General features: G+C 45.9%; 1 protein-coding gene and 1 long non-coding RNA gene across 2 annotated transcripts in view; both read right to left on the bottom strand.

Moving 5' to 3' along the window:
• The window catches only part of LOC309533325, a 428,448-nt gene that overhangs the window by 22,615 nt on the left and 386,839 nt on the right, over positions 1-18,994 (bottom strand). The window contains exon 2 of the long non-coding RNA XR_014220118.1: positions 17,658-17,897. This is a non-coding gene — a long non-coding RNA (uncharacterized lncRNA). The remainder of the gene's footprint in view (positions 1-17,657; positions 17,898-18,994) is intronic.
• On the bottom strand, positions 5,315-13,776 carry TMEM207 (transmembrane protein 207; the record flags this gene model as incomplete). Its single annotated transcript, XM_082224687.1, has 5 exons — positions 5,315-5,627; positions 7,553-7,695; positions 8,420-8,464; positions 11,021-11,058; positions 13,684-13,776. 5 exons carry the CDS (start codon positions 13,774-13,776, stop codon positions 5,410-5,412), a joined length of 537 nt encoding a protein of 178 aa, XP_082080813.1. The 3' UTR covers positions 5,315-5,409.

Raw genomic sequence — 18,994 nt, 5'->3', positions numbered from 1 at the left:
GCATTGGTATTGCTCTGTAGATGGAAGAGGGGAGGAAGCGCCATCACCTGCCCCGCATATTGAAGGGTGGTCCGATAAAGGATTGGGGGGGGGGGTAGCCCTGTCCGAAGCCTGGGGAGGTGAGTGCCTAAGGCACGCCCCCTATCGATGACCCCGGGGGAGTTCCTAGTTGATGTGCATCAGCAAGACTCCCCCTACTGGTGGTTAACCCTTCTCGGACTTCCAGCGGACGGGTTGAAGCCGGATATAGTCGGTTAGGACCAATGCCTAAGCCAATACTGCTCAACACCTGTAACCACAGAATCATAGAATCATAGAAACAGAGTTGGAAGAGACCACAAGGGCCATCGAGTCCAACCCCCTGCCAAGCAGGAAACACCATCAGAGCACTCCTGACATATGGTTGTCAAGCCTCTGCTTAAAGACCTCCAAAGTAGGAGACTCCACCACACTCCTTGGCAGCAAATTCCACTGTCGAACAGCTCTTACTGTCAGGAAGTTCTTCCTAATGTTTAGGTGGAATCTTCTTTCTTGTAGTTTGGATCCATTGCTCCGTGTCCGCTTCTCTGGAGCAGCAGAAAACAACCTTTCTCCCTCCTCTATGTGACATCCTTTTATATATTTGAACATGGCTATTATATCACCCCTTAACCTCCTCTTAACCAATAAAGTTGTGGCCGTATTTAGCCCCTTAACCTTAAGAATTGTGTCATGTGTCTTTATTTCCACTGGGGGGGGGGACTCGCCACGCAATTGCTGCCTCCACCAGATGATGGCTCAGTGTGTCCTCTGCTTCAACTCACAACAACCCTGTAGGGGAGGTCAGCTGAGGACTCAGGCTTGGCTCAAGGTCTCCCAGGCCAAGCACCTTCGCTCAAGCGGGAATTGCACAAGAATCTGTAGCCACTGTGCGTTGCGATTTCCTTTGTCATTTCGACTCAAATTAAGCCTTATTTATGCTCTCCTCATCAGAGCCAAGTCTTTGCATGGTGAGATTTATGTCCTTCGGGGCATCACTCTGGCAATAGGCTGCCTCATATCCAAGGCAACGGTTGAAAATGAAGTTACACGGTTTTTCTATTCAGCTTTGCAAGGTGAGTACCGGCCTTCATCTGCGATATTCAATCAGGGATTGAGCCTTTTGAAATGGATAACACTAAAGAGGGAGAGGAGGAGACGAATCTGGCTCATCTCCCATCACAGCTCATAACTTAGGAAATCATGTCTCAAAGAGGTTCATTAGGGATGAGTGACTGTCGGGTTTCAGAAGAGACCTCCCTCCCTCCTCCCCTTTCGCAACACCACTGCACATTTTTCCAACTGCGTGCTGGACAGTTCCAGAAAGAGAAAGTCGCAGATCTCTGTGCAGCTTCCATGGTCTTGCAGAGCCCGGTTTTTGAACCGGGAAGGGCGGGGTATAAATAAAATTATTATTATTATTATTATTATTATTATTATTATTATTATTATTATTATTATCATCATCATACAAGGACACAATCCATGCCTACAGGGATGGCATTGCACTAATGTTTACTCGGAGGAGAGAGGTAGAAATTCTGCAAATCCTGTTACAGTGGTACCTTAGTTCTCAAATTTAATCCATTCCAGAAGTCCGTTCCAAAACCAAATTGTTCCAAAACGAAGGCACGCTTTCCCATAGAAAGTAGTGCAAAATGGATTAATCTGTTCCAGACTTTTAAAAACAACTCCTAAAACAGCAATTGAACATGAATTTAACTATCTACCGAGACCATTGATCCATAAGGTGAAAGTAATAATAATAGTAATTTATTTACTTATACCCCGCCCATTTGGCTGGGCCATGCCCAATTCCATAAATATCTATCATGTAGTCTCTTAGTCTCTAAACTAAGAATTCCCAAACTCTGCAACCTTCATAGGGGAGTCACTCTATGGCCTTATCATGTGTGCAAAGGAGGGGAAAACTCCCTTGCAGGGTTCTAATAATAATAAATAATTATTAATAATAATAATTTATTTTATTATTTGTACCCTGCCAATCCGACTGTGTTGGCTCACACCGAATTCCCAATTGGTCAGGCATTTTTCAGTAACTCATTACCAGACACAGACCAAAAGGTGTGTGCCAATAATAAATAATAATAATAATAATAATAATAATAATAATAATAATAATAATAATAATAATAATAATAATAATTTATTACTTATACCCCGCCCATGTGGCCGGGCTTCCCCAGCCACTCTTTCCAATGGAAAGGTGAGATGGAAAACATTGTCTCCCTCTCGCATAACACTAGAACTCAAGAACCATCTATTAATCCAACCACAGTCCCTGAAATGAAACTTTATTCAATCCATTTTCATTGGATTTGTAGATTCTAACTACACGTGATGTTAAAGACTGCCAATCTCTTTGTATGATTTTTTTTTTTTTTTTAAGTAAGCAAGGGGGGATTTCTTCAGAGGTCTCCAGTGTTTTGACCCAACGGGGGGGGGGGGTAACTCTTCCCTCCCCAGACACAATCTCTGCAAATAGCCCCTGATTGCCGGCTTGCAATCAAAGGGAAAGGACTGTGCCCAGTTGCAAAGCATTTCCTGGGTTTCTGCATTGCTCAGAAAACAGGGAGCACAACCTTGTGGGTGACCTTGTCCTAAAAGTGAGTGCAGCCAGCCTGCCAGAGCCCCAGCTTCTTCTGCGTTGGCTCAGGCTGTGGAGGAAGCCAACCGATGCAACCGGAATCCACCAGAGCCATTTCCAAAATTAAGCACCTTCCATTATGCAACCTGGCCCCAAACCAGCGGCGTTCACCTGCTCCAGGCGTCAGAAATGCTGGCTTTGCACATCTTGATGGCTTGGCAGTCCTCTAGAGGTGCAGCTACAGGCCAGGGAGAGATGCCTCTGGTTCGTCCCAACAGGTCTGCCCGCTCTGTAGATTGGCTCTCCCTCCCAAATCTTTTCTCCAAAGCCAGGAATAATTCACAAGGTGAGGGTGTCAGAAGCTCAACGGGGGTGTCAGGGAGGCTGCGTGGACTTCAGGGACTTTGGCGCTTGGCAAGCTCAGGCTGTTTTGAGTGCCACAGCCTGCCACCTTGGCAGGACAAGAGCTTTCAGCTTCCTGCAAAGAGGCTTTCATAGAATCATAGAATCCTAGAGTTGGAAGAGACCCCAAGGGCCATCGAGTCCAACCCCCTGCCAAGCAGGAAACACCATCAGAGCACTCCTGACATATGGTTGTCAAGCCTCTGCTTAAAGACCTCCAAAGTAGGAGACTCCACCACACTCCTTGGCAGCAAATTCCACTGTCAAACAGCTCTTACTGTCAGGAAGTTCTTCCTAATGTTTAGGTGGAATCTTCTTTCTTGTAGTTTGGATCCATTGCTCCGTGTCCGCTTCTCTGGAGCAGCAGAAAACAACCTTTCTCCCTCCTCTATGTGACATCCTTTCAGCTTCTGGCTTGAAGGTTTTAAGCTACAGCATCTTAAAAAGCAGAGACATCACCTTGCCAACAAAGGTCTGTATAGTTAAAACTCTGGTTTTCCCAGTAGTGATGTATAGAAGTGAGAGCTGGACCATAAAGAAAGCTATACCCCCCCTGACTCCCAACAGAATATTAAAAACGCGATAAAACAAAAGGTGTCACTTCCCTGAACACCTTATGCAAACAAATTGGGATAAATGCTCAAGAAAGAAAGAGGTCATCCAGAAGTAGAGGGAGGGAGGAATTTGTAGAACCAATGGACCCAAATGGTCATCCAGTCCAACCCCCTGCTGTAAAGGTATCACAGCTGAATTAAATTCTGTTCACAATTAAGCTCTGGTTTTCCCAGTAGTGATGTATGGAAGTGAGAGCTGGACCCTAAAGAAGGCTGATCGCTGAAGAATGGATGTTTTTGAATTCTGGTGCTGGAGGAGACTCTTGAGAGTCCCATGGACTGCAAGAAGATCCAACCTATCCATTCTGAAGGAAATCAGCCCTGAGTGCTCACTGGAAGGACAGATCCTGAAACTGAGGCTCCAAGACTTTGCCACCTCAGGAGAAGAGAAGACTCCCTGGAAAAGACCCTGATGTTGGGAAAGATGGAGGGCACAAGGAGAAGGGGATGACAGAGGACGAGATGGTGGGACAGTGTTCTCGAAGCTACCAGCATGAGTCTGACCAAACTGCGGGAGGCAGTGGAAGACAGGAGTGCCTGGCGTGCTCTGGTCCAGGGGGTCACGAAGAGGCGGACACGACTAAACGACTAAACAACAACCTGAATGTCCAGCTTTGGGGGGGGGATGCTTTGCCAAGAAAGCTGAGAGCTGGCTCTGCCTTTCACCCAACCTTTCCCGCCAACTTCTCTCCTAGAACAGGGCTGGGGAGGGTTGAGAGTCAAACCAAACTTGAGTGTTATGGTATATAGAAGTGTACATATGATTGATTTGAATATGTTATTATTGAATATTATTGACTATGTATATTATTGAATATTGTATACCCAATGTATCAGCCGCCTGGGGGTTTCACTATTTGTGTTTTGGTGGTTGGTAAAAAATAAAATATATATAAAAAAACCCAGCTAGCAGATCCTTGTATTCTGATCCACCAATATTTTGAGTGGGATATGGACTCCTTACTTAATGCACAATGTTAGAATTCCTGCTCCGTGATTGCAGTCATGGGATTGCTGTCTATCCCATGACGGTGTACGTTTTGACTCCACAGAGTGGGAAGTGACGGAGACAGGATGTTTGTGTTCCTGTGTTCCGTGAAGGGGGACTATTGTCCTTTCTTCTTCTTCTCTTTGCTGTCTGATGCTAGAGAGAGAGGGAGCCATGTTGCAGTGCTCCGTGTGGGTTTAGATGTAAATAAAGTAGATTAGCCAAAATGCTGAGTTGCTGAGGTCTGTCATGCATGATGTGCAAACTCTGCGGATTCCTAAGTGTGCCGGTGTCTGTTGGCATCGGTTGCTGTGATGTTTGGGCAGAAGAAAGCTTTTGAAGCTCCCGAACGATCGACCAGGAGGGAGAGAACATGCCAGTCGGGCATGTGTCTCTGCCAGGGTCCTACTCGAGTGTAGGATGAACTCCTGACAGGTAGGGCCGGCAGCAAAGGCAATGCTCAACTTGAGCCATAGAATCCTCAAATTGTAGAGTTGGAAGGAACCCTGAGGATGCAGGAATATGCAGCTATCCCATACAGGGATCGAACCTGTGACGTTGGCATTACCAGCTATCCAATCCTTCACTCGGTTGACTGAAGTAGCGTTTCTTTATTCATGACATGCACTTTTCCCTTTCCGCATAGCTTGAAGCAACATTTCAGCCTCACAACAACCCTGCGAGTTGGGTAAAGCTGAGGCAGAGTGGCCTGCCCAGGGTGGCCCCATGAGCTTTCTTGCCAAAGCCAGGGCTGCCTGTGTCCCAGCCCGGCCCTCTAGCTAGGACTCTGAGTCCTCCCCCCATGAAGGTGGGTCTGCGGCCATGTCACCCCTCAGCCAGGAAGCTGAGCAGCACCTCTGGGTGGCCCCTGGCTTCACGATCTCCTCGTAGGACGGAGGTGGCCCGTTCCTCGTCACCGTATCAAAGATGAAATCGGAGGAGCTCCACTGGGGGTGAGGGTGGATTGGGGACACGCTCCTCAGCCTGCCGTCACTCTCTAGAGAAGGAGAGAAAAGAAGTGTCCATGATCATATGAGCAGATTTTAAGGTCCTAATTGGGAGAATGATAGGAGTCAAGAGTGGATTTCATGCTCTTTATTCAGCTCATAGTAGTGAGGAATGGAAGTTCCCCCGAAACGTCTGCTTTATATACATTATTTACACAATGGGCCCCACGTGATTGGCTAATTCTGGGATTCTCCTGTGGGCCAATCAGGTTGCGGATTCCCTTCCACCTGGAGCTGGATTGGGTGGCTCCTGTGGACCAATCAGCTTGCTGCATTCTGGATCCTATTGTTCTAGGACCAATCAGACTGCTGCATTCTGAATCCTATTGTTCTAGGACCAATCAGACTGCTGCATTCTGGATCCTATTGTTCTAGGACCAATCAGACTGCTGCATTTTGGATCTTATTCAACTCAGTACATAACAGAGCACCACATCATTGGTGTACAGCCGACAGGATATCTTCCTATTGCTAATTGATGGAGCAGGTGATTGCGCTTGTGTTAAACCGTATCATTCATATAAAAGTTAAAGAGGGTAGGAGCCAGATAAAAGAGCTAGATAAAATAGCGGTCAACTGCAAAGGGGATTCGGACATTTAAGCTGGCATATTTTACCTGAGATTTCCCTGCCATTCTAGTTTATGCAACAAATAATCTCTAGGAGACTTGACGTGGTTTATTGCACCAGTAGTGCTAATTTTTTTTTGAAAAAAAATGTTTTTATGGTTATTGCTCTTTTTCCTTTTGTTCCCCCTGTGAACAATGCCATGGCCTTTGGCTGGCGCAATAAAGTTTATGAATGAATGAAAAGGATAATATGAGAAAGCAATCGGTGAAACATAAAACCATAGAATGACAGAGTTGGAAGGTATCCCCAAAGGTCATCCAAGCTAACCCGCTGCAGTGCAGGAACCACAGCTCAAGGATACCTGGCAGATGGCCAACCAATTTCTGCATCAAACCTGGTTCCTTCTTGGTCAGTGTCTCCTTGGGGTGAGATATCTATAACCTCACTTGGGGTTTTTCCTTTTTTCCCTCCTCCTCCCCCCCCCCCGTTCAATCTCTATTGATTTATAAACAATACATCAATTCACCTCGAAACATCAAAACACAAAAGCATTACAAGCAAACCACTACCAATACAAAAAAGAAAAATACATCAGAGGGAAGTAACTTTCTTCTCTGCCTGGTGAGTTCTGACCTCCTCCGCATGGGTCCTTTATTTCCTTATTAGCTGCCTTTATTTTTCAATAAACTTAACCAATATTAAATGTTGTTAGTATTCTTTTTGACTTATGCTATAACAAGAGTTAATCAAAGCATATTAAAGGTTTGATGTGGGGACAATGTTCTTTTAAGACAGAGTTGTTCTGCCTGGCCTTTGGCTTGGAGCCAATTTGAATCCCTCCCCCTCTTTCTTTTTTCCTTTCTCCTCCTGTGTATTTTAACCTTGTTTTTAAGTTTTATTCATTCAACTTGTTTTTAATTATTGCTTGTTAGTCTCCCTGAGCCCGGCCTTGGCTGGGGAGGGCAGGGTATAAATAAAAATTATTTTTTATTATTATTATTATTATTATTATTATTATTATTATTATTAAATATAATGTATAGATGTCCCATTCTTTCTTAAACTTTTGGATTGGCCGGTCCCTGACCTTCTCTGTCATGTTCGCTAATTCTATATACTCAAACAATTTATCCTGCCACTCCTCTTTAGTTGGTATTATACCTCTTTTCCACCCTTTGGCCAACAGCATTCTCGCTGTGTTTGATGCATATGTAAAAAAAAACCCTCCTTCTTTCTATTGGAATGTCTGATGCCCTAATATCCTCGCTTAGGGCTTTTCATCCAGAGTTCTGAACGAGCCCAGATGAGAAGCAGATCCTCTCTCCCCATCCAGACGCCAAACTCACTGTGTCCTGAATCGGCATCACTGAGGGCAAACACAGCGACTGTCCTCTGAGAGGAGAAGAGCCTTCGTCGTTTCAGCCAGCGCTGCAGGCAGCAAGCGGCGATGCACAGAAGGATTGCAGCCAAGAAAAGGGAGATGTAGAACCTAAAGCAGAGAAAAATCCACACGGCTGAGCTCAGAAAACTTGGACTCTCCAGGAGAAAAACTGATGGGTGAGTCCGGCTGTTTCAATCAAGTTACAAAAAAACAAGACTCCAACTTTTAATGTCTTTGCCTCCACCTCACATATGAAAAAACAGCACAGTCCTGTGGAACTCTCTGCCACTAGAGATTCAGCAGGTGCCTTCTGTGCCAGCTTTTAAACTCCTCCTGAAAACTTCTCCATTCCACCGGGCCTATGCAGGCAATTAAGAAGACATCCTTCTACAATGGTTAAATGGTGTGTGTGTTTACACACACACACACACACACACACACACACACACACACTTTTTAATGTTTCTTTATTAGGTGGTTTTATGTAAACCACTTTAGTATGTTTTTATGACACAATAGTATACATTTATATATATATATAAATGTATCCATCTATCAGTCTGGGAGTGCACAGTGGTACCTGGGGTCACAGATGCTTCGGGTTACAAACTCCACTAACCAGTAAGTGGTTGCTGCAGGTTAAGGACTTTGCCCCAGGATAAGAATGGAAATTGCGCACCAGTGGCAACAAGAGGCCCCATTAGTGAAAGCATGCCTCAGGTTAAGAACCGTTTCAGGTTAAGAATGGACCTCTGGAATGAATTAAGTTCTTAACCTGAGGTACCACTGTATCCTCTATTAATGCATTTCCCCACAGATATTAAACACGCACCAGATATACCAGGCAATCAGACTCTGCTCTTCATAAACATCACACCTGAAAATGAAAAGAATAATATCAATACAGTTTTAAGATTGGCCTTGAGAGAGTCTTTAAACCTCTTTTGTTGGCCACCAGCATTATGCTTTCCATTTTTAAGTTCGGAATGGAGCGGTTGCTTTGGAAGACGATCATCAGGCACAACATGACCAGTCCAACAAAGTGCTGCTGCCACCCCTGGTCTCTGAGCTGCTCCCCCCCCCATCCTAAAGAGAGGTGCCTCCTCACACTGCCCCACAGGGGTCTGGGAAGCACCCCCTGGCCAGCCCCAAAGGCACCATTCGCCTGCAGAGCTTGCAGCCAGGGCTGCTGCAACAGACGCACAAGCCTTTGGGAGGCAGAGACACAAGAGGGCATCAGAGGAGGGAGGGAAGGAAGGAAAGAGGGACACAGGCCAGTGTTGTCCACGGCATCCCTGACCATCATTCAAGGCACCCCAAGGTGCCATGGCACACTGATTGAAAACCACTGCCATAGAGTAAGCTGTTCTGCCCAGTTTAACAAGGCCACTTCCCCTTGGCAGGAAATGGGGTTTTTTTTCACCCTCCAGTCTGTCTTGGTTGCGAGTGAGTGTCCTACCAGGCTTAGCTAGGCCACCTCCCCTGACCTTGGGAGGAAATAGGTAATCAAGCCTATTGTTGTATTCAGTCTACCTAAGAAGCTCAGCGTGTGAAGAGTTTTGAGGTGGTTGCTCCAGCTCAGCCGTGTCGCTCTCTCAAGCCACTCTTGAGTTCCTCTACTAATAATTAAAGAACTTTCACTACTTTGTAATCAAGCTAAGTGTTACTGCCTGTGCAACTTTTCTGACTGATGCATGGAAAGGAACATAAATCTGACCTTTGGAGAGTTTGTAAGTAAATCAATTTTTAACTTACCAAATGACTGATATTTTCCTATGCTGGGAGAAGAAGGGAAGTTTGGAATTCTCTTGGAAGGGAATACATTAAAGGTCTAACAGCCTATATTTTCACCCTTTATTTTGTTGCTTATTTTGTGATTTTTAACTCTCTGCTGGGGTTCTCTCACCAAAGAGCATTTGCCACAAAACTGGATCCTGGCACAAGGGAATTCTCCTTTCTACATATTTATGTTTCCCTTGAACCAACAATTAATTCTTCACCACAGCCCTGTGAGGCAGGATGGGCTGAGAGAAGACAGTGATTGGTCCAAGGTCACACTCAGTGAGCCGACTGGGGATTTGAATACTGGTCTCTCCCAGGGCCTGGCCCAACGCTCTAGCCACTGCACCACACGAGCAGCTTCCAGTTGAGAAAGAGCCATAGCTCTGTGCTTTGAATGAGGAAGGTCTTGAAACTTTGGAGAGACACTGCCGGCCAGGGTTGGGTATACTGAGCGTAGATGGGCCACTGGTCTCCCTTGGTTGTAAGGCTGATTCCTCTGTTGCAAATGTGCAGCTGGTGTTGTTGTTGTTCTTGTGGTGGTGGTGTAGTCGTTGAGTCGTGTCCGACTCTTCGTGACCCCCTGGACCAGAGCACGCCAGGCACTCCTGTCTTCCACTGCCTCCCGCAGTTTGGTCAAACTCATGCTGGTAGCTTTGAGAACACTGTCCCACCATCTAATCCTCTGTTTTCTCCTTCTCCTTGTGCCCTCCATCTTTCCCAACACCAGGGTCTTTTCCAGGGAGTCTTCTCTTCTCATGGGGTGGCCAAAGTATTGGAGCCTCAGCTTCATGATCTGTCCTTCCAGTGACCACTCAGGGCTGATTTCCTTCAGAATGGATGTTTGATCTTCTTGCAGTCCATGGGACTCTCAAGAGTCTCCTCCAGCACCAGAATTCAAAAGCATCAATTCTTCGGCGATCAGCCTTCTTTATGGTCCAGCTCTCACTTCCATACATCGCTACTGGGAAAACCAGAGCTTTTACTATACAGACCTTTGTTGGCAAGGTGATGTCTCTACTTTTTATGATGCTGTCTAGGTTTGTCGTTGCTTTTCTCCCAAGAATCAGGTGTCCAACTTACCCAGGTTCATGGTTCTTACATTCCAGGTTCCTATGCAATATTTTTCTTTACAGCATTGGACTTTCCTTTCACTTCCAGGCATATCCGCAACTGAGCATCCTTTCAGCTTTGTCCCAGCTGCTTCATCAGCTCTGAATCTACTTGTACTTGTCCTCCGCTCTTCCTCAGTAGCATGTTGGACGCCTTGGGACCTGAGGGGCTCATCTTCCAGCGTCATAACTTTTATATGCCTGTTGTCTTTGTCCATGGAGTTTTCTTGGCAGGGATACTGGAGTGGCTTGCCGGTTCCTACTCCAGGTGGATCACGTTTGGTCAAAACTCTCCACTATGACCTGTTCATCTTGGGTGGCCCTGCACGGCACAGCTCATAGCTTCTCTGAGTTATTCAAGCCCCTTCGCCACGGCAAGGCAGTGATCCATGAAGGGGGCGCAGCTGGTGCTTGGACCCAATTTATGCACCATCCCAGGCTTGGCAGCATCAGCCCAGCCCTGCAACTTTGCACCGTCCCTCCTCCCCACCCAAACTAAAGTTCCCAGAACAGAAAAGTAATGCAAATTGGAACTGGCTTACCTGTCAGCAGATTCACACTCTGCTTCTGAACCCGATGCCTGAAACACACAGAGAACATGAGAAACTGGGGTGTGCTTAGGTGATCTTAGGCTCCAGGCTTTCAAACTTGGGGTTTTAACTGTGCTTAGATGGCAACAAGGATTACTTAGGTGCAAAACACGTAGCTGTGAAACCCACAGTCAGCATGGCTTCCAGCAGCTGGTCTTCAGAACCATCGCTGACTCCAACTGTGAAGGCAAAGCAGAGCCATCTTGGCTAGAAGACTTTGATAGGCTGCGCAAAAAAGCTTGTAAGCCTTGAATCTCTTTAAAATGAAGGTAAAGGTAAAGGACCCCTGACAGTTAGGTCCAGTGGTGAATGACTCTGGGGTTGCGGCGCTCATCTCGCTTTACTGGCCAAGGGAGCCGGCGTACAGCTTCTGGGTCATGTGGCCAATATGGCAAACCAGAGCAGCGCACGGAAACGCTGTTTACCTTCCCGCCGAAGTGGTACCTATTTATCTACTTGCACTTTGATGTCCTTTTGAACTGTTAGGTTGGCAGGAGCAGGGACCGAGCAACGGGAGCTCACCCCGTCACGGGGATTCGAACCGCTGACCTTCTGATCGGCAAGCCCAAGAGGCTCAGTGGTTTACACCACAGCAGTTTAATTAAGCCATATGGGTCACAGATTTTGCTTAAAGCGGGATGGCAAATCCTAAATCACAAGAGTCTAGAAGAAAACTTAGACAGTATCTAAATCTGGGTGTTGTTGTTGTTGTTGTTGTTGTTGTTGTTGTTGTTGTTGTTGTTGTCCTTTCCTCTTTTAAAGCCACCCATCTTGGTGGCCAGCACTGGCTCCTGTGGCTTCACAGGCAGCAGACCTCCTCAAGGGCACCCACCATAATGGTGACCCCAGTAAAACCCAGAATCCTGCATCCCCATATAGCTCAGTTGGTAGAGCATAAGACTCTTAATCTCAAGGTCGTGGGTTCGAACCACACTGGGTGAAAGATTCCTGCATTGCAGAGGTTTGGACCTTCACGGTCCCTTGCAATCTCCAATTCTACGGTTCTGTGAAAGAATATGTCTTCTCCAAAGAACACTTCTCAAGGGCATAGAGCCCTTGGGACCCACTCCTCAAAAATGTATTCCCTCAGTTGGATTTGCCGCAATCTTATTCGTGTCCTATCAAAAGGAAATATACTGTGCTCTCTCCTCAGCCGTATAAATTATGTGGGAAAGTATAAATAACACATACGGAACTGAACTAATGGAGTAGCCCAGAAGAATGTACAAGGAGAATTTATTGCTGTCCCATCTCCGCCAGAGCTCTTACTTTATACCTCATTAGCAGATCTCACTTGCCCAAGGAGAGTTATCATATCGCCCGTTCCGAGCAACACCCTTTGTGTTAAATTTGTGAGAGACAAAGTTAATGAAGGTCTGGCTTCTCAGTCGGCGGTGGTGCTTCGGGCAAAATAAAATAAAATAAAAAAGCCCAAGTAATAATGCTACATAGAACAAGGAGGCTGAGGGAGGGTGGCAGAGAAACAAAGGAGTTTTTCCACTAGAGTTGAAACGAATTTCGAGGTGGGTGGGGGGAAACCCCAGGTCCAATTTATTAATTTTTTTGGCTTGCAAAAAGTTCACATTTATATTTCCCCGAATGAGGTTTTCCCCACGCCTAGGAGCGTCTGGCAGTGATGAATGTCCGTGACGGCAGCATTGCCAAAATTATTATTTAGAATAATAAATAGCAAATTATTGGGCTAATTGAATTCAGCGGGTAATAATAAATCCCAAAGTGTTCCTTCGGAACGCTCCTATCGCTGCGGCCTCCAGCGGCTCTCAAAGCAGCTTTCAAAATATTCTTAAAATAAAATGGTGCTCAAATTTAGAGCAGGGGGAGAGAAAACCAGAATGCGTCAGGCTGCCTCCCATGGACTCCTTCCTTGTTCTTCTCAGGGGGTTCTACGAAGAAAAGGCTCCCACCGAGATTCTCCACGGTCAAGGTCCCAAAAGGTTCTGAATACTCTGTATACACATACAAGGACATTATGAAGAGCCCTGATGTTTAGCAGCCTGTGGCCAGCCGGATCCCCAATGAGAAACTTGCAAGTAGGATTCGAACACAAGAGCAACTCTACCCCCCCGTGGTTTCCAGCAACTGGGATTCAGAAACATTGGTGGCCCCGACCCAGCCTCTCTTCCATGAATTTGCCTGATCCTCTTTGAAAGCCATCAAAGTTGGTGGCCATCCCTGCCTCCTGTGGTGATGAGTTCCACAGGTTAACTCTGCGTTGCATGAAGATGGAGTGTCTTTTATCAGTCCTGATTCTTCCAATGCTCAGCTTCCTAGGATGCCTGTGTTTTCTAGAGTCACAAGAGAGGGAGAAAAACCTCTCCATCCACTTTCCCCAAGCCATCTATGATTTTATGAACTTTGATCGTGTCGTTTCTCACTCGGCTTTCATCTAAACAAAAAAGTCCCAAATCCTGCAGCCTTTTTTCAACAGGGAGTCGCTCCAACCCCTTGATCATTTTAGCGGCCCTTTTCCGAACCTTTTCCAACTCTGCAATATCCTTTTTTGAGGCGAGTTGGCCAGGACGGCACACAGTATCCCAAATGCGGTTGCACCATAGATCTGTATAATGGGGTTATGATATAAGGGCAATGCTCACCTCGACATGCAAGATTCCCTGGGCAAGTGCCAAGCAGATTTGTCTGGTTTGCAAGACCAGAAGGTGGTCCAGCCCAAATGGAAGATTCCTCATGGTCAACCTTGCGAAAGCTTCTCAAATCTCAGTTCTTCACCTGCGGTTCTCCTGCGTTTGATCTGGAATGCTTCCCAGCTCCTTGTGTTGCCGGGGGGTGGGGGATTAATTATGGGATGTGGAGCAAGTGCATCAGGCAATAGATTGCCCATGTGACGTGGGAGTTATTGCTGCCTTCACACCCCCTTGCCTTGCCTGCAAAGGGCATCCCACTCGGGGAGCTTACCTTGTGGGCCCTGGTGAAGGTCAGGCATTTGCAAATTGGAAATATCCTTTTTATTACACCTTCGAATCCCTGGATCTAAGAGCATCTATGTGCTTGGGAAATGCCAATCAGGCAAATAAGCATTCGGATTTTTTTGCAAGAAATTCAAGCTGCAAAAATATTCTTGGGAGCCAGACAACCCCCTCCCCGCAATTTATTTCACCTCTAATGAAATGTTATTCAGTTCTTTAAATTCTTCCTCCTCCTCCTCCCTCTTTGTGTGGTTCTGCTAGATTCCCTCACCCCACCCCTCTGAAACACAGGCCCTTGTGTTGCAAAGCCATCATTACTCTGTTCCTTGCAAAATTAACACAAATAGTGTTGCTGGGAATGAGCATTCCCTTCATTTAAAGTTAAACATTGAGCTCAATTGCATCCTTGGGGCAATGATTGACCGAGGTGCCAAAGAGCAGCTCAGAAATACTCATGGCTGGATCAGAGCTGGAACCTTGGCTGCTCTTTCCTCTTGGCCTGGATACCAGCCATTCAAAAAGGGAAGAGTTTGGCGCTTGGGGCTGCTTCATCGCCTAACGGCCACAACACCAGTGAAGACTTGTATTTGTAAATCCACCAGGAAGTCAAACCTCATAGAGTGAATTTTCCTATCGCCAACTCATGTCACCCAAATATATTACAGCCCAATGGAAAGAGAGACTTGGGACCTTGTTGTTGTTTAGTCGTTTAGTCGTGTCCGACTCTTCGTGACCCCCTGGACCAGAGCACGCCAGGCCCTCCTGTCTTCCACTGCCTCCCGCAGTTTGGTCAAACTCATGCTGGTAGCTTCGAGAACACTGTCCCACCATCTCGTCCTCTGCTGTCCCCTTCTCCTTGGGCCCTCCATCTTTCCCAACATCAGGGTCTTTTCCAGGGAGTCTTCTCTTCTCATAAGGTGGCCAAGGTACTGGAGCCTCAGCTTCAGGATCTGTCCTTCCAGTGAGCACTCAGGGCTGATTTCCTTCAGAATGGATAAGTTTGATCTTCTTGCAGTCCATGGGACTCTCAAGAGTCTCCTCCAGTACCATAATTCAAAAGCATCAATTCTTTGGCGGTCCAGCTCTCACTTCCATACATCACTACTGGGAAAACCATAGCTTGAACTATATGGACCTTTGTCGGCAAAGTGATGTCTCTGCTTTTTAAGATGCTGTCTAGGTTTGTCATCACTTTTTTTCCAAGAAGCAGGCGTCTTTTAATTTCATGACTGCGGTCACCATCTGCAGTGATCATGGAGCCCAAGAAAGTAAAACCTCTCACTGCCTCTATTTCTTCCCCTTCTATTTGCCAGGAGGTGATGGGACCAGTGGCCATGATCTTGGTTTTTTTGATGTTGAGCTTCAGACCATATTTTGCACTCTCCTCTTTCACCCTCATTAAAAGGTTCTTTAATTCCTCCTCACTTTCTGCCATCAAGGTTATGTCATCTGCATATCTGAGGTTGTTGATATTCCTTCTGGCAATCTTAATTCTGGTTGGGATTCATCCAGCCCAGCCTTTCACAGCCTTGGGACCTTAGAGTCACAGAATTGTAGGGTTGGAAGGCTGGTGCATCCCATTTCAAAGTGATTTCAAAGGCAGAATTGATTTCTGGGGGGGATTTTTCACTTTGCCCTGGATCTTAGAGGAGTCAGTCACTGATCTATAATGAGTTGAAGAAAATGTTTAAAATAAATTTTGTTAAAAAACCAGAAGCTTTCTTATTAGGATTGATAGGAAGTGAACTTCCTAAAGAACAAAAGAAAACATCTGCATATGCTACAACAGTTGCCCGAATATTGTTAGTCCAGAGATGTAAAGAAGAATGGCAGATCAAGCTAATAGACTATGCAGAAAAAGCTCGGAGAAGTTTTAAAAAGAATAGGAATCCTTTGCTGTTTATGTGCAAAAAATACTGTAAACAAGTTGATACATTGGCAGGATTTTAAGTAAATGCTTGCAACTAGGAGAAAATTAGAAAAATATTAAGGGAAATAATAATTGGAAAAGTATAAGTATGGAAATGCAGAAGAATTTGGTTAATATAAGGAACCAGAAGTGAGTATGGAGGGAAGTTCAGAGATTTAAAGACTCTCAGAGAGAAGGTTAGTGAAAGGTACTTGTATAAATTGACATTTGGCAGAAATGTGAGTTAATCACTGTTTTCACTTGTGAACATGTAAAATTATTTACAAAAAAAGAGAGGTCAGTCAGTTTTTTGGCATTTTTGTAGAAAAAAAGCTCAATCACTGTTGAATAGTGGAAAAGATAGACGAAGGACACAGCTCTGTTGGATTCACAGCTCTTTATTGCAGCAGTTAGAACTGCTCCTGGAATCAGACTGAATAATAAATAATAATAATAAATTTTTATTTATATCCCGCCCTCCCCAGCCGAAGCCGGGCTCAGGGCGGCTAACAACAATAACATAATACAACATTCTAAAATCATTTCATTCTAAAATTAATTCAACTAGCTAACCAATCAGGAGCGACAGTTTTCAATCCTTCATTTACATACCGGTGGCCCTGAGTGAGAACTGCCACCAATGTTAATACATAACAATCACTGTGGGCTTTGCCTAATACACAAATCACAGATTCTCTCGTGGATTGATATCCAATCTATGTTTAAAATGAAGGACAGGCCCCCCCTTCCATGGCCATAGAATAGGAAGGGTTATAGAATCATAGAATCCGAGAGTTGGAAGAGACCACAAGGGCCATCGAGTCCAACCCCCTGCCAAGCAGGAAACACCATCAGAGCACTCCTGACATATGGTTGTCAAGCCTCTGCTTAAAGAGCTCCAAAGGAGGAGACTCCACCACACTCCTTGGCAGCGAATTCCACTGTCGAACAGCTCTTACTGTCAGGAAGTTCTTCCTAATGTTTAGGTGGAATCTTCTTTCTTGTAGTTTGGATCCATTGCTCCGTGTCCGCTTCTCTGGAGCAGCAGAAAACAACCTTTCTCCCTCCTCTATGTGACATCCTTTTATATATTTGAACATGGCTATCATATCACCCCTTAACCTCCTCTTCTCCAGGCTAAACATGCCCAGCTCCCTTAGCCGTTCCTCATAAGGCATCGTTTCCAGGCCTTTGGTCATCCAGACCAACTCCCTGGTTCTAGAATTCTATAGGGGATGTTGCCCCTGTTCACTTCAGTCGCCACCTGCCAATGCCTTTGCCATCTGCCCTTCCCCCAACCCTCCTTTAAACCTACCAATACTCACCCGTCCTCACCGCTCACCCTTCATCCAACAGCTTGTCAGTGCACTCTGTGAAGCACATTCTCACGCCATTAAATAGCTCACCTGGGCCACCTGCCACGCATGCTGCTTGCTCACTCACCTGCCTGCCCACTGTTCATCAAACTCAGCTCTCCAACCCCACGACAGGGGCAAAGCGGGGCCAACAGGTGAAACTGAGGCTCACCAAGGCCACCTGAGCCTCAAGCGACAGCAAAGGATCCATGCACGCCCCCAAACTATGTACCTGCTCCTTAAGAGAAATGGTAACCCCATCAACGTGGGTGGCGCTGTGGGTTAAACCACAGAGCCTAGGACTTGCCGATCAGAAGGTTGGCGGTTCGAATCCCCACAACGGGGTGAGCTCCTGTTGCCCAGTCCCTGCTCCTGCCAACCTAGCAGTTCAAAAGCACGTCAAAGTGCAAGTAGATAAATAGGTACCACTCCAGCGGGAAGGTAAATGGTGTTTCCGTGTGCTGCCCTGGTTCGCCAGAAGTGGCTTAGTCCTGCTGGCCACATGACCCGGAAGCTGTACGCTGGCTCCCTCGGCCAATAAAGCGAGGTGAGCGCCACAACCTCGGAGTCATCTGCGACTGGACCTAATGGTCAGGGGTCCCTTTACCTTTACCTTTTAACTCCATCAAGGAGCAAGCAACCTTCTAGGAGAACTACCCACTAACAGAACCTTGATCTTCTCTGCACTGAGCTTCAGTTTGTTGGCTCTCATCCAATATTTCTGAGGCAAGACACCGATCCGTTACTTCCACTGCCTCACCTACAGATGCAAAGGAGAAGTAGAGCTGTGTGTCATCAGCATATTGCGGACAATGTACTCCAAAACTCTAGATGAAGTGATGTGAAATGCCGCATGGCGACGACCTTACATTTATATATATATATATAGGAGGAAAGGGGGGTTATGTCCAGTGATGGGAGAGGCCAGGCAGCAAGACCAAGAATAACAGCACTTGCTGCTACCACCCCATGCGCGCCTCACAAGTCACATATTCTATCTGCACCTGTCACACACAAAGTTTCAAATTGCAACCGTGGTGCTTTTCTAAACCAATTAATAGTGGCTCAAAAGTGAGCACGTGGAAAGGTCTGATGGGAAGATCTCATTACTGCTAACCATGTCTGCCTTTGGAAAAGTCTGTCCATCATGAGCTAATTCCAGATTGCTTCCCATTTTTGCAATTATTTCGCCCCAAGCAGCCTGCTGGTTCTTCCACAAGATACTGCTATCTCAGATGCCAGTACAGAGCTCTCCAAATTGCTTCAATTAAAGGTGGTCCATGTATCATCTCTGGAACGTGTTAGCAGGCAAAGCAAGTGTCCAAGAAACAGGAAAACAGATCTGTACTCAATGCACAAAACTATGTTTTCCTGGCTGAAATGGACATTTTTGGTCAATTTGCAGGTCCAGAACTAGGCTTCTGTTGATGAATCTGAAAGATAGGTCCATATCATGAAATTGCCAGAAGCAGAAGGCTAGTCCTGCTTGATCTCTTGTGATTTCTTGAAAAGTTCAAATTATGGCCAGACTGTAACGCAGTGCTGTGACATTCTCTCCTGCTGCACCACAGATCCACTCCAGAAGAAAGAATTATGGGGAAATGATTCGACCATTATCACAATTCTTTCCCACTTAGGGTCATCTTTTGAACATGATCCAATGTTCCACAAAGGTTTTCCATGAAAGGCTTGATGGAATGAAGGGGAAATATCAAAA

The sequence above is a fragment of the Podarcis vaucheri genome (assembly GCF_965113315.1).
Source record: "Podarcis vaucheri genome assembly, chromosome: 5".
Classification (NCBI taxonomy): domain Eukaryota; kingdom Metazoa; phylum Chordata; class Lepidosauria; order Squamata; family Lacertidae; genus Podarcis; species Podarcis vaucheri.
This window is presented reverse-complemented; position numbering and strand designations above follow the sequence as displayed.